This window comes from Arachis hypogaea, chromosome 15 (assembly GCF_003086295.3).
Source record: "Arachis hypogaea cultivar Tifrunner chromosome 15, arahy.Tifrunner.gnm2.J5K5, whole genome shotgun sequence".
In the NCBI taxonomy this organism is placed as follows: domain Eukaryota; kingdom Viridiplantae; phylum Streptophyta; class Magnoliopsida; order Fabales; family Fabaceae; genus Arachis; species Arachis hypogaea.
Genome location: NC_092050.1, coordinates 59,142,676 through 59,158,145, shown reverse-complemented (window position 1 = coordinate 59,158,145; position 15,470 = coordinate 59,142,676). Strand labels below are relative to the sequence as shown.

General features: G+C 35.0%; 1 protein-coding gene across 1 annotated transcript; it reads right to left on the bottom strand.

Moving 5' to 3' along the window:
- Positions 1 to 5,947: 5,947 nt before the first annotated feature.
- On the bottom strand, positions 5,948 to 8,531 carry LOC112748540 (uncharacterized). Its single transcript, XM_029292945.1, has 4 exons — positions 8,236 to 8,531; positions 7,055 to 7,972; positions 6,461 to 6,857; positions 5,948 to 6,349 (listed from the first exon to the last, which is right to left on the bottom strand). The coding sequence occupies exons 1-4, from the start codon at positions 8,529 to 8,531 to the stop codon at positions 5,948 to 5,950; spliced, it is 2,013 nt and encodes a 670-aa protein (XP_029148778.1).
- Positions 8,532 to 15,470: the final 6,939 nt, after the last annotated feature.

The window sequence follows — 15,470 nt, the reverse complement described above, 5'->3', positions numbered from 1 at the left end:
AACTAAGAAGACTGGACCTCAAACCTGTGGCTAGAGGATGGTTGGAGTTCATCCAACGCTCCATCATCCCCACTAGCAACCGATCTGAAGTTACTGTGGATCGGGCCATCATGATCCATAGCATCATGATTGGAGAGGAAGTAGAAGTTCATAAAGTCATCTCCCTTGAACTCTACAAAATAGCCGAAAAGCCCTCCCCTGGGGCAAGGCTAGCTTTTCCTCATCTTATTTGCCATCTATGTTACTCAGCTGGAGCTTTCATAGAAGGAGACATTCCCATTGAGGAAGAGAAGCCCATCACTAAGAAAAGGATGGAGCAAGCAAGAGAGCCCATTCATGGAGCTCAAGAGGCGCATGAAGCTCATCACCATGAGATCCCGGAGATGCCTCAAATGCATTTTCCTCCACAAAACTGTTGGGAGCAAATCAACACCTCCCTAGGAGAATTAAGTTCCAACATGGGACAATTAAGGGTGGAACATCAAGAGCACTCCATCATCCTTCATGAAATTAGAGAAGATCAAAAATCAATGAGGGAGGAGCAACAAAGACAAGGAAGAGACATAGAAGAGCTCAAGGACATCATTGGTTCCTCAAGAAGAAAACGCCACCATCACTAAGGTGGACTCATTCCTTGTTCTTACATTCTCTGTTTTCGTTTACTCTATGTTAAAGTGCTTATCTATGTTTGTGTCTTCATTACATGATCATTAGTAGTTAGTAACTTTGTCTTAAAGTTATGAATGTCCTATGAATCCATCACCTCTCTTAAATGAAAAATGTTTTAATTCAAAAGAATAAGAAGTACATGAGTTTCGAATTTATCCTTGAACTTAGTTTAATTATATTGATGTGGTGACAATGCTTCTTGTTTTCTGAATGAATGCTTAAACAATGCATATATGTTTTGTTCATGAATGTTAAATATGTTGGCTCTTGAAAGAATGATGACAAGGAGACATGTTATTTGATAATCTAAAAAATCATAAAAATGATTCTTGAAGCAAGAAAAAGCAGCAAAGAACAAAGCTTGCAGAAAAAAAAGAAAAAAAAAGTATAAGCGAAAAAAAATAGAAAGAAAAAGCAAGCAGAAAAAGCCAAAAGCTCTTAAAACCAAGAGGCAAGAGCAAAAAACCAGTAACCCTTAAAACCAAAAGCCAAGGGTAAATAAAAAGGATCCCAAGGCTTTGAGAATCAGTGGATAGGAGGGCCTAAAGGAATAAAATCCTGGCCTAAGCGGCTAAACCAAGCTGTCCCTAACCATGTGCTTGTGGCGTGTAGGTGTCAAGTGAAAACTTGAGACTGAGCGGTTAAAGTCAAGGTCCAAAGCAAAAAAAAAAAGAGTGTGCTTAAGAACCCTGGACACCTCTAATTGGGGACTTTAGCAAAGCTGAGTCACAATCTGAAAAGGTTCACCCAATTATGTGTCTGTGGCATTTATGTATCCGGTGGTAATACTGGAAAACAAAGTGCTTAGGGCCACGGCCAAGACTCATAAAATAGCTGTGTTCAAGAATCATCATACTGAACTAGGAGAATCAATAACACTATCTGAACTCTGAGTTCCTATAGATGCCAATCATTCTGAACCTCAATGGATAAAGTGAGATGCCAAAACTATTCAAGAGGCAAAAAGCTACAAGTCCCGCTCATCTGATTGGAGCTATGTTTCATTGATAGTTTGGAATTTATAGTATATTCTCTTCTTTTTATCCTATTTGATTTTCAGTTGCTTGGGGACAAGCAACAATTTAAGTTTGGTGTTGTGATGAGCGGATAATTTATACGCTTTTCGGCATTGTTTTTAGTATGTTTTTAGTAGAATCTGGTTACTTTTAGGGATGTTTTCATTAGTTTTTATGTTAAATTCACATTTTTGGACTTTACTATGAGTTTGTGTGTTTTTTTGTGATTTCAGGTATTTTCTGGCTGAAATTGAGAGACTTGAGAAAAAATCAGATTCAGAGGTTGAAGAAGGACTACTGATGCTGTTGGATTCTGACCTCCCTGCACTCAAAAGTGGCTTTTCTGGAGCTACAGATCTCAAACTGACGCGCTTTTAATTGCGTTGGAAAGTAGACATCCAGGGCTTTCCATCAATGTATAATAGTCCATACTTTGACCGAGTTTAGACGACGTAAAAGGGCGTTGAACGCCAGTTCTATGCTGCTGTCTGGAGTTAAACGCGGGAAACACGTCACAAACCAGAGTTGAACGCCAGAAATACGTTACAACCTGGCGTTCAACTCCAAAAAGAGCCTCTGCACGTGTAACATTCAAGCTCAGCCCAAGCACACACCAAGTGGGCCCCGGAAGTGGATTTATGCATCAATTACTTACTTCTGTAAACCCTAGTAACTAGTTTATTATAAATAGGACTTTTTACTATTGTATTAGACATCCTGGATTGTATTTTTGATCCTGTGATCTCGTTTTGGGGGCTGGCCATTCGGCCATGCCTGGACCTTTCACTTATGTATTTTCAAACGGTAGAGTTTCTGCACTCCATAAATTAAGGTGTGGAGCTCTGCTGTTCCTCAAAGATTAATGCAAAGTACTACTGTTTTTCTATTCAATTCATCTTACTTCGCTTCTAAGATATTCATTCGCACTTCAACCTGAATGTGATGAACGTGACAATCATCATCATTCCCTATGAACGCGTGTCTGACAACCACTTCCGTTCTACCTTCGATTGAATGAGTATCTCTTGGATCTCTTAATCAGAATCTTCGTGGTATAAGCTAGATTGATGGCGGCATTCATGAGAGTCCATAAAGTCTAAACCTTGTCTGTGGTATTCCAAGTAGCACTCTGGGATTGAATGACTGTGACGAACTTCAAACTCGCGAGTGCTGGGCGTAGTGACAGACGCAAAAGGATAGTAAATCCTATTCCAGTATGATCGAGAACCTCCAGATGATTAGCCATGCAGTGACAGCGCATCGAACCATTTTCACAGAGAGGAATAGGACGCAGCCATCAACAAGGGTGATGCCTCCAGACGATTAGCCGTGCTGTGACAGAGCATTTGGACCATTTTCCAGAGAGGATTAAAAGTAGCCATTGACAACGGTGATGTCCTTACAAAAAGCCAGCCATGGAAAAGAGTAAGACTGATTGGATGAAGACAGCAAGAAAGCAGAGGTTCAGTGGAACGAAAGCATCTCTATGCGCTTATCTGAAATTCTCACCAATGATTTACATAAGTATTTCTATCCTTCTTTTATTATTTAATTTTCAAAAACTCCATAATTATTTTATATCCGCTTGACTGAGATTTACAAGGTGACCATAGCTTGCTTCATACCAACAATCTCCGTGGGATCGACCCTTACTCACGTAAGGTTTATTACTTGGACGACCCAGTGCACTTGCTGGTTAGTTGTATCGAAGTTGTGATGAATTATGAATTGAGATTAGAGCACCAAGTTTTTGGAGCCATTACCAGAGATCACAATTTCGTGCACCAACTATTTAAAAAGGAGATCACTTAGGATTATGAGGAGGATTGATCACAGAACATTATTTTCAGATCTTCTTTTACTTTTGTAAAGCATGAGTAACTAAACCTCCTAGTTAAGGTTAGGAGCTCTGCTTGTTTTTATGGATTACTACTATTACTCTTCTACTTCAATTAATGTTTGATTCAATTCTAAGGTGTTATTTTCGTTCTTAATCTTATGAATCTGAGGTGGAACGACAGTATGGCCCCTTATTCTACATGAGCACTTGTGATTCTCGACAGAGTTATCTCACTTGGGCTACAGCCTACAGCTTGAAAGCACTCCTCCTAAATCGTCAATTATCTGGGCTAATTAGATATGTGACATATAATCTGGTTAGTTTTGGGTACTTAGGGTTTTTGTGGCGCTAAACTAGATTTCTGAGCTTCACCTTCTGATTTGAAAGAATTGATCTTGTCTATGGCATTTTAGTAAGGTCAGAGGAGATTAACTTGTTAAGATATTAGGCTTTAATCACTAATGGTTTGCCATGAAATGAATCACTCATTGTTAGAATAGTAAGTAAGAAGGATTAATGCGGAAAGATGAGCATCTCCGAAGCCTTAACTGTTTTCATATATTATCTCTTTATCAACCTTTACTGCTTTTTTTATTCATCTTGTTTTATGCGAATTCAACAACAGCAACTCCTTTTCTATTTGCCTCACTAAGTACAACAGGATAACTATTGCTCGCTCAATCCAACAATCCTCATAGGATCGATCCTCACTCACCTGAGGTATTACTTGGACGACCCGATGCACTTGCCGGTAAAGTTGTGCGAGTCAATTGCCGCGCACCAAATTTTTGGCACCGTTATCGCGAATTGTTCGTGATTGACAACTACCAGTTATCTTGTTGTTTAGATTAGGTACTTTTATCAGTTTTTGACCATGTATTTCCTTTTTAGTTTCTAACTTTTGGGAATTTACTTATTTCTCTATTTTTTTCCAAAAATTTTCATTATTCATTTTCTCTTATTTTCAAAGTTTTAAATTTGGTGTTTCTTAGTAGTTTTTGTTTAATTATTGTTCTTCCTGATTTTTTAAAATTGATCTTGTTTGTTTTTTTTTTTTGTTTGAATTTTTTAGTTATTTTCTCTTATTTGATTCCAAAATTTGTTTAATTTGGTGTTCTTTTAGTGTTTTTCTTTTATTTTTTTTTAAATTTAATATTGTTTATCTTTCCTTTTTTAATTTTCAAATTTTTCTTGATATCTTATTTTGATTTAATTTTAAATTTTAAATTTGGTGTCTTTTAATTTCAAAAATTTCAAATCTTTTCCTTTTTTTTTAATTAATTTTTTTTTAAAAATTTTCAAATCATATCTTGTTTATCTTTCTTGATTCTTGATCTTTATTTTTATCTTATTTATCTTTTCCTTGATTCTAGTTTTTCTATTTTTCATTTAAATTCAAATTTTAAAATTCAAAATTTAAGTTTAGTGTTTCTTTAGTTTATCTTTTTCTCTCTTTTTGAAATTTGAAAACTTTTAAAACCCTTTCTTTTGAATTTTCGAAAATCTTTAATTAAATTTTTCATCTTTATCTTATCTTTATTTAATTTCAAATTTTAAGTTTGGTGTCATTTTAGTGATTTTCTTAGTTATTTAGTTTTCTTTTAAATTTCGAATCGTATCCTATTTAATTTTCTTGATTTTTTATTTTCCTCTTATTTACCTTTTCCTTGATTTTCAAAATTTTGTTATCTTATCTTATTCATTTAAATTCAAATTTTAAAGTTTGGTATTTGTTTAGTGTTTTCTCTTTCTTTTTTTGAATTTTGAAAATTTTTAAACCCGTTCTTTCTAATTTTTTTTAAATTTTTCGAAATTTCTAGTTATTTTTTTTCTATTTTATTTTCGAATTGGTATTCTTTTTTTATTATTTTCGAAATTTAATCAAGAAAATTTTTTTTGAAAACTTTCAAAACCTTTCCTTTTAATTTTCGAAATTCTTTGAGTTAAATCTCCCATCTTTATTTTCAATTACTTTTGTTTACTTTATCCTACTTCATTTCTTTATTAGAATTTCTTACTGGGAGCTCTCTATACTCTGATATAGAGACCAAGGTAGTGAACTCGTAGTTTTTACCTCGACTCGTTAAGCTAACTCAAAATCGTAATTCGTTGAATCGTAAGACGGAACGTAAATATGACTCGTAAATTATAAAAATTTAGAAAAATTTAATAGCAAAAATTAATTTTATAGAGAATAAAATAAATCTCAAATAAACTAAATTACCCATAGAATTATAACTAATATATATACCATAACAAGTTAAAAGTCACAATCAAACACAAATTCACAAATCAAAACACAAATTCACAACTCACAAGTTCATACGACACTAAAATAAATTCAAGTAGCAAATAAACTAACCAAACTATTAGAATGAACAACTAATTAACTAAAATCTAAATAAGTTATTTAATAATCATTCTATTCTTCATCAGTCATAAAATCTTCACGAGTTTCACAAACTTCTGCATTACCATCTTCATCATTATCAGGAGCAGGAGGAAGAGGTCCTTGGAGAAGTTCTTCAAACTCATCATCATCGAGATAAGGAATTGCCAAAGGATCCTTAGAGGCACCAACAACTCTATTACCACTTGCTCCATCATTTAAATCAGGATCTGAAATTAGAGCATCTAAATCTTCTTCTTCTCCATCTTCGTCAGCAACAATCCACTCTTCATCAGAGTCCAACTCATCAAGACTATAGTCATAATCAAGACTTCTTCTAGTTTGTTTTTTCTTTGCTAATCTTGAGTTTGTCATCACAAACACAACATCATTCATGGTTTTAGCTTTCAAACGGTTTCTCCTTTTCGTGTGAACCTTTCAAAAGTAGATAAAAAATATTAGACATTAGTCAAACAACAAGATAGAATTGAAGAATTAACAACCAAATTTATAAAAGTAAAATGCAACTTATATTTAATTACTAACCATCTCAAAAGCGCTCCAATTACGTTCACATCCAGATGAACTACATGTCAAATTCAAGACACGAATTGCAAATTGTTGGAGTTCTGGATGCTGATCTCCATAAGAATCCCACCATTGAGCTGGAGTTTTAGTATAAATTGCATTTTGAGCTACTTTACTACCAAAAAACTCTTTTCGAGTCTTAAAATCTTCAAGTTGAACATCCATCTTAGTGATTAAATCTGGATTTCCTGTCATCCTTTCCATACAAGCATAAAACTGCTTCTTAAGCTCATAAGCAATTTTAAAACCAGAGCTATAATGAATTTGAGGATTCAAATAATAGCCTGCAGCATGCAATGGCCTATGAAGTTGGTTGCCCCATCTTGCATCAATAATGTCCCAAATAGGTATATAACTAAAACATAAAAAAAATTAATAAATTAATTACAAAATAAACAATATTTTCAGAATTCAAATTTTTCAACTCTCTCTGGCTTTTACTTTTCTACTTCTGCCGTTATTACATTTTACAATTACACTTTACACGTATCATTCAACATTATGTACAACTCTTATGCATTAATTAAAAAATAAAATAATTAGACACTTTACCTTGTCTCAACTCCTTGAAATGCATCTCGTATTTTTTCCTTTGCACTTGTCATTTCTTCATAAATAAATCCCATTGCCGGCTTTTCTTCTGAATCCACCATACGAAGCACATGAAGAAGAGGGTAGGCAGCCCTCAAGCAAATTACGACTTCCTTCCAAAACATCTTATCTAACACTACACTTGCAATTATCTTTCCATCTTTTGTCTTTGCAAATTTACTAGAAGTCAATTGATCAGAAAGAAACATTCTTATTAAGGAACCTTTGTTGTCATTGAGACATCCCAAAGTAAGGTAAGAAGTTGCAAAACGGGTCATACCCGGCCTCACCAAATCTTTCCCCTTAGTGTGGATGTGTAGTAGTGCAATAAGAGCAGTTCTAGCATATATGTAAGTAGTAATCTTTCTACTTTTATAAATTGTATCCTTGTGAAGTGTTACTTTTTTTTCCAAGTCTTCTAACATTAAATCAATGCAATGTGCTGCACAAGGCGTCCAAAATAACTTTTTCCTCTTTTTCATTAGCATTTCTCCTGCAGCTTTGTAGTTAGCCGCATTGTCGGTGACAACTTGGATGACATTTTCTTCACCAACCTCTTCAACCACATCATCTATCATTTTAAAGATTTTATCAGCTGTCTTAGTAATGTGAGAGGCATCAATGGATTTCAAAAAAACAGTCCCTTTAGGACTATTAACCAAAAAATTTAGGATGGTCCGTCTTCTCTTATCTGTCCAACCATCAGTCATTATTGTGCAACCAACCTGCTTCCAATATTCTCTATGTTCCTCTAGTGATTGTTGAACAAGCTCCACGTGTTTCTTCAAAAGAGGCACCCTTAATTCATGGTAGGATGGTGGCTTGAATCCTTGTCCGTATCTTATAGCTTTCTCAAACATTCTACTGTATTCCTCGCTCCTTGAAACATTAAAGGGGATGCCATTGTTGTAGAAAAAGCACTAATCTCTAAACATATTTCCTCTCTCAAATTCTTCTTAAATATATTGTTGATTGTTGTTTGAGTACTAATGCGTGTTTTCTTGAATATGTTGCCATCTAGTTCTTTTTCCTTTCTTTTTTCACCGGTAGTGTCAACTTCTTTAGTAGCTGCTCCTAGACTTGCCCCACCCATGTTTGTTTTCTTCATCAAATTTACTTGCAACCCACTCACAACATCCTACATTTGCTTCTTAACTTCATCACTAACAGTTGTACAAGCCCCAACATCTTTTTGAGTTCCTGCTAGGTGGTGTTTCAATCTATAAACTCCTCCTGAAAAAATTTTATGACAGTATTTACATTGTATCTTCTTTCCATCTTCTCCAACAGATATCCCGTGCTCCCATCCTACATCAGTTCTACTTCCAAGAGCATTCTTAGCAACTTTTCTTTTACAAGCGATTCCAGCTGTACTTCCTGACTGAGAAACTGGAATGTTAGTCGGATTTTCACTTGCATTAGCTTGAGTCGATGCCATTCCTGTTCAGAAAAAAATGAAAACAGTAAATATTCAATGAATCAATTCAATATCATAGCAAAAATTCAACAATTTAACAAAAATTACAGAATTGTGTTCAATTTCAAGTACAACCATCCAAGTTCAATAACAAAAATTTAACAATCCAATTTGAACAAAAAATACCAACATAACAAAAATTCAAGAATTATATTCAATGCCACAATAATTCAGAGATATAGATAGTTATAAAATTATTGGGATATAGGTGAAATAATGAAGACATTAGTGTAGTAGTGCTTATTGCTGCACAACTATTAGTACCGTCATAGTTGCTTATGGTGAAGAATTAAAGATTGAACACATTAGTGATATTGAGTAATAACATTCATAATAATGATATTGAGTAATCACTTCACATTCAAAATCATTTCTACTATTTTCTAAATTTAACTTCAAAAAAATCCGGACTAGTTCTTTTAAGGCAATTTAAAATAGATGAAATATACATTGTTTCATGTGGTATATTGCATATTCCTACCATTGAGGAACATTAGAGAACAAGACAGAATTATACTATTAGAGTGGTGTTTTAGTACCTGAAGTCTTCAATGTTTACTTTTTAGAAAGCTTGGTTAATATTAGTTAATAGTCTATGGTGATGTAATTTTTTGTTTTCCACTGAAGGCAAGTTTCCTTCTGTTTCTTGAGCTTTTTCTTTTCTTTAAGTGAATAAGGAACATTTTATTTATTTTAATTATCTTAAACTGAGATTCACGTGAATATGCACTAATAACTTATAACTTATAAGGTTTGCTTCTTTTATATATCATATTTGTTATATCTACCTTTTAAAAAAGCTTATAAAGTTTGCTAAAGAAAATTAATGGTTTCAGATAAAGGGATAATATATTAGTGTACACGCTGCCAATTGCAGCTTCTTTTTCTATGAACAGAGAAGTCCATGTTGTACTAGCTAATTGCAGCTTATAAGGTTTGCTAAAGAAGATTAATGATTTCTAGAAATTATTGTCTAGTTTCCTCGAAGAACTTGGCTTTGAATTAACATGATGTCTTATTATTAGTCCTGTTTTCATTGATCAAAATCAAAGCTAAAGTCAAAAGCTTCTTGTCAAGTAATTTGAATTGTTCAACAGTACAACTTCAACATATATAGCATCTTCATATACAGTGCTTCACCTTCATCATTCAACAAGTAATATGTGAATTATTGATAATTAACAATAACATAAAGATTTTGCTGTACTAGCTAAGTCCCACTTCACATGATGCCATGTTACTTGTTTAGGGACACTTCTAGTTTTTGAATCTAAGGATTAATTTAATTTAATTTTAAAAAAGGGGATTCTAGTTCTAGATTATTGAAATGGAAGTAAAGGACCCTGTATTTAGTGGATCTAAAAAATTCTGATCTCATGGATTTTTGTTGAATCTTTCATATATGGCTCTGTTAAGATTAGGAATTTAGGATACTTTAACTCAGAATTGGATAGTTACTAACATATATATAAGAGGCTGTGAAGAATAATATGGTTCCTTTGTTAACTAAATTGTTTTCATAGAAACTGAAAGAAGTTTATCTTTAAAATTTTGCCATCACCAATTTGGTCAAGAACAACACTTCATCAATACGGTGACATAAAATTAACCAATTCTTAATTCACATATGTCATGCCTTACAAAAAATTCAAGTAAAGAATGAAAGGTCTTTTGTACGGTAATATGAAATACATGTTTCCAATAAACATGAACAGATAAATTAACCTCAATTTAAAAACCTGCTATAATTCGTATAAAATTATAATCTAAATTGAACAATATAATTAATCTGCAATATAATCAGGAAACCAATAAAGATAGACAATAGCAATTCAACCTGCAATATAATCCATAATAAACAAGTACAACAACAGATTGAACTGACATTGAAGAGGATAAAAATTAAAAAAGTTTTAACATACCTGAACTACCAGTGAAGGGAGGAGAAGAGCAGCAGCAATCCAGATTCCAAAAATAGAGAGGGAGAGCCAGAGAACCAGATTGGAGATTTTGGTCGCGCGAAATTCAAACTTCAGAGAGATAGAGAGATAGAGTCAGAGCAGAGAGTCAGATATTGAAAGACTTGAGAAAGGTAAAATTTTGAAATTTTGGCCATGGAGATAAACTGTAAAGTGAGGAAGGTAAAGAGATTAGGGAATTTACTGTCTGCTAGGGCTCCTCCATCTTCCATGGTCTCTATTCAGATTGGACCATTGGGTTGGACTGGGCTTCAATCAGGATCAAGAAAAGAGCCTCTTCAATCTTGAACGCAACATCGGGGCAGAAACGCGATTCCAGCGGCTCTGCGTTTTTGCACGGCGATTCCACACGAAGAAGCTTGGTCTTGGACGAGAAGCAAAACCAAGACTGAGGGAGGATGCAGAAACGTGAAATCGTGCGTTTCTACGAGTTGAAACGCGATTTTGACTACCTTGATAGAGACTCTCACTTTTTCTTTGTTTCTCGTTTGTGTGTGTGAGTAGAAACAGGAAGGAGTCATGGAGGTGTACTCCTTAGATACAATTCGTGCTCAGAACGAGCTTATACGTCAACAGATAAGTCTTCTTACTCAATGATTGGATCGCATGCAGAGCTGGTACACAAAATTGTAATCACACTTTTCACAACTCCGCACAACTAACCAGCAAGTGCACTGGGTCGTCCAAGTAATACCTTACGTGAGTAAGAGTCGATCCCACGGAGATTGTCGGCTTGAAGCAAGCTATGATCATCTTGTAAATCTTAGTCAGGCGGCTTCAAATGGTTATGAGGTTTTGATAATTAAAAGATAAATAAAACATAAAATAAAATAAAGATACTTATGTAATTCATTGGTAGGAATTTTAGATAAGCGTTTGGAGATGCTTTGTTGCTTCTGAACCTCTACTTTCCTATTGTCTTCATCCAATCATGCATGCTCCCTTCCATGGCAAGCTGTATGATCCTCTCAGTGAAAATGGTCCAAGTACGGTTTCTACACGGCTAATCAACTGTCGGATTTCTCGTCTCGGATGAAAACTACCACGCACAGCTACCACACGGCTAATCATCTGTCAGTTCTCACTTGTGTTGGAATAGGATCTCTCGATCCTTTTGCACACTGTCACTGCGTCCAACATTCGTGAGTTTGAAGCTCGTCACAGTCATCCCTTCCCAGATCCTACTTGAAATACCACAGACAAGGTTTAGACTTTTCGAATATCAGGAATGCTGCCAATTGGTTCTAGCCTATACCACGAAGGTTCTAACCTCATGGACTCGGTCCGTGGATTAGAGACCCAAGAGAATATACTCCGGCTATCGTCCAATGACTACGTTGAACATCATGTAGACCGCTTGTGGTTGTCAGGCACGCGGATCTTGGCTAAGCGAGTAACGAAGATAGTGGGTGATTGTCACGGGTTACCCCTTCATTCTGACTTAACTGAATTAATACGAGAGTATATCTTGGAGAATAAGTAAGCGTGAATTGAAAGAGAAATAATAGTACTTGCATTAATTCATGAAGAACAACAGAGCTCTGCACCTTAATCTATGAGGTGTAGAAACTCCACCGTAGAAAAAACATAAGAGAAAAATGTCTAGGCATGGCCATGTGACCAGCCTCCAAATGTGAAAAATGGTATAAGATCCCCCGATTACAATAGTAAAAAGTGCTATTTATAAAAAACTAGTTACTAGGGATTACAGAAAATAAGTAACTAAGTGCAGATAGTGCAGAAATCTACTTTCGGGGACCACTTGGTGTGTGCTTGGGCTGAGCATTGAGTTTTACACGTGCATAGGTCTTTTCTAGAGTTAAACGCCAGCTTGGATGCCAGTTTGGGCGTTTAACTCCAGTTCTGGCGTTTTACGCCAGAAAATGGTCTCTGGCTGGCGTTTGAACGCCAGTTTGGGCCATCAAATCTCAGGCAAAGTATGGACTATTATATATTTCTGGAAAGCCCAAAATGTCTACTTTTCAACGCAATTAAGAGCGTGCCAATTGGACTTCTGTAGCTCCAGAAAATCCACTTCGAGTGCAGGAGGGTTAGAATCCAACAGCATCTGCAGTCCTTTCTCAGCCTCTGAATCGGACTTTTGCTCAGATCCCTCAATTTCATCCAGAAAATACCTAAAATTATAGAAAAACACACAAATTCATAGTAAAGTCCAAAAATGTGATTTTTGCATAAAAACTAATAAAAATATAATAAAAATTAACTGAAACATACTAAAAACTATTTAAAAACATTGCCAAAAAGGGTATTAAATATCCGCTCATCACAACACCAAACTTAAATTGTTGCTTGTCCCCAAGCAACTAAAAACAAAATAGGATAAAAAGAAGAGAATATACAATAAATTTTAAAATATCAATGAAGCTTAGTTTTAATTAGATGAGCGGGACTAGTAGCTTTTTGCTTTTGAACAGTTTTGGCATCTCACTTTATCCTTTGATGTTCAGAATTATTGGCATCCATAGGAACTCAGAATTCAGATAGTGTTATTGATTCTCCTAGTTTAGTATGTTGATTCTTGAACACAACTACTTTATGAGTCTTGGCCGTGACCCTAAGCATCTTGTTTTCCAGTATTACCACCAGATACATAAATGCCACAGACACATAACTGGGTGAACCTTTTCAGATTATGACTCAGCTTTGCTAAAGTCTCCAGTTAGAGGTGCCCAGAGTTCTTAGGCACACTCTTTTTGCTTTGGATCACGACTTTAACCACTCAGTCTCAAGCTTTTCACTTGGACCTTCATGACACAAGCACATGGTTAGGGACAGCTTGATTTAGCCGCTTAGGCCAGGATTTTATTCCTTTGGGCCCTCTTATCCATTAATGCTCAAAATCTTGGATCCTTTTTACCCTTGCTTTTTTGTTTAAAGGGTTATTAGCTTTTTGCTCTTGCCTTTTGGTTTAAAGAGCTATTGGCTTTTTTTGCTTGCTTTTTCTTTTTCTTTCTTTTTTCTTTATTTTTTGCCATATTTTTTTCGCAAGCTTTATGTTTTTCACTATTTTTTCTTGCTTCAAGAATCAATTTTATGATTTTTTAGATTATCAATAATATTTCTCTTTTTTCATTATTCTTTCAAGAGCCAACAATTTTAACATTCATAAACTTCACTATAAAAAATATGCACTGTTCAAGCATTCATTCAGAAAACAAAAAGTATGGCCACCACATCAAAATAATTAAACTATTTTCAAGATAGAATTCGAAATTCATGTACTTCTTTTTCTTTTTCAGAAAATATTTTTCATTTAAGAAAGGTGAAAGATTCATGGAAAATTCATAGCTTTAAGACATAGACACTAAACACTAATGATCATGTAATGAAGACACAAACATAGTCAAAACATAAAGCATAAAAACTGAAAACAGAAAAGAAAATAAACAAGGAGATTAAAGAACGGGTCCACCTTAGTGATGGTGGCTTCTTCTTCTTCTTGAAGAACCAATGGAGTTCTTGAGCTCCTTTATGTCTCTTTCTTGCGTTTGTTGCTCCTTTTTCTAGAGGTTTCTCTGGCCTTAGGTGCCATTAGTGGTTATGGAAAGCAAAAAGCTGAGCTTTTCCACACCAAACTTAAAAGGTTTACTCGTCCTCGAGCAAAATAAGATAGAAGGGACTAGAAGAAGAAAGATGCAATTAATTTTAAAAACTTATTACTATATGCAAGAAAAATTAAAAAGAGTTGAAAAGAATTTGAAAAGATATGTAAGTTTTGAAAATGTTTTGGAAGGAATTGAAAAGAATTAAAAAGAATTGGAAAGATTATTAATTTTTTGAAAACAGAAATTGAAAGATGAACGTTTAAAATATGTTTGATGCAAAAAATTATGAATTAAAACATGAAAAATTAAAAAAAAAATCGAATTAAAAACAAAATTACCTCCCTTGTGTCATCCTGGCGTTAAATGCCCAGAATGCTATCCATTCTGGCGTTTAACGCCCACTTGACTACCTCTTTGGGCATTTAACGCCCAGCCAGAGACCCTGGTTGGCGTTAAACACCAGGAATCTTTTTTTACTGGGCGTTTTTCTGAACGCCCAGAATGCTGCCTGCATGGGCATTAAACGCCCATTCTGCTATCCTTACTGGCGTTTAAACGTCAGTACGCCAGTCCTCCAGGGTGTGCTATTTTTTATGCTATTTTTGATTCTGTTTTAATTCTGCAGCTATTTTTATGACTCCACATGATCATCAACCTTAAGAAAACATAACAATAGAAAACAAATAAATATAATTAAATAACATTGAGTTGCCTCCCAGTAAGCACTCTTTAATGTCAATAGCTTGACAGTGAGCTCTTATAGAGCTTCATAGACACTCAGAGCATGATGATTGCCTCCTAACACCAAACTTAGAGTTTGAATGTGGGGGCTCTGCTTGACTCTGTATTGAGAGAAGTTTTTCATGCTTCCTCTCCATGGTTACAGAGGAAGATCCTTGAGCCTTAAACACAAGGTAGTCCTCATTCAGTTGCAGGACTAACTCTCCTCTGTCCACATCAATCACAGCTCTTACTGTGGCTAGGAAGGGTCTTCCAAGGATGACGGATTCATCCTCATCCTTTCCAGTGTCTAGGATTATGAAGTCAGCAGGAATGTAAAGGCCTTCAACCTTCACTAAGACATCCTCTACAAGTTCATAAGCCTGTTTCTTTGATTTGTCTGCCATCTCTAGTGAGATTCTTGCAGCTTGTACCTCAAAGATCCCTAATTTCTCCATTACAGAGAGTGGCATGAGGTTTATACCTGACCCCAGGTCACACAGAGCCTTCTCAAAGGTCATGGTGCCTATGGTGCAAGGAATTAAGAACCTTCTAAGATCCGATTTCTTTTGAGGTAATTTTTGCTGAACCAAGGTATTCAGTTCCTTAATGAGCAATGGAGGTTCATCCTCCTA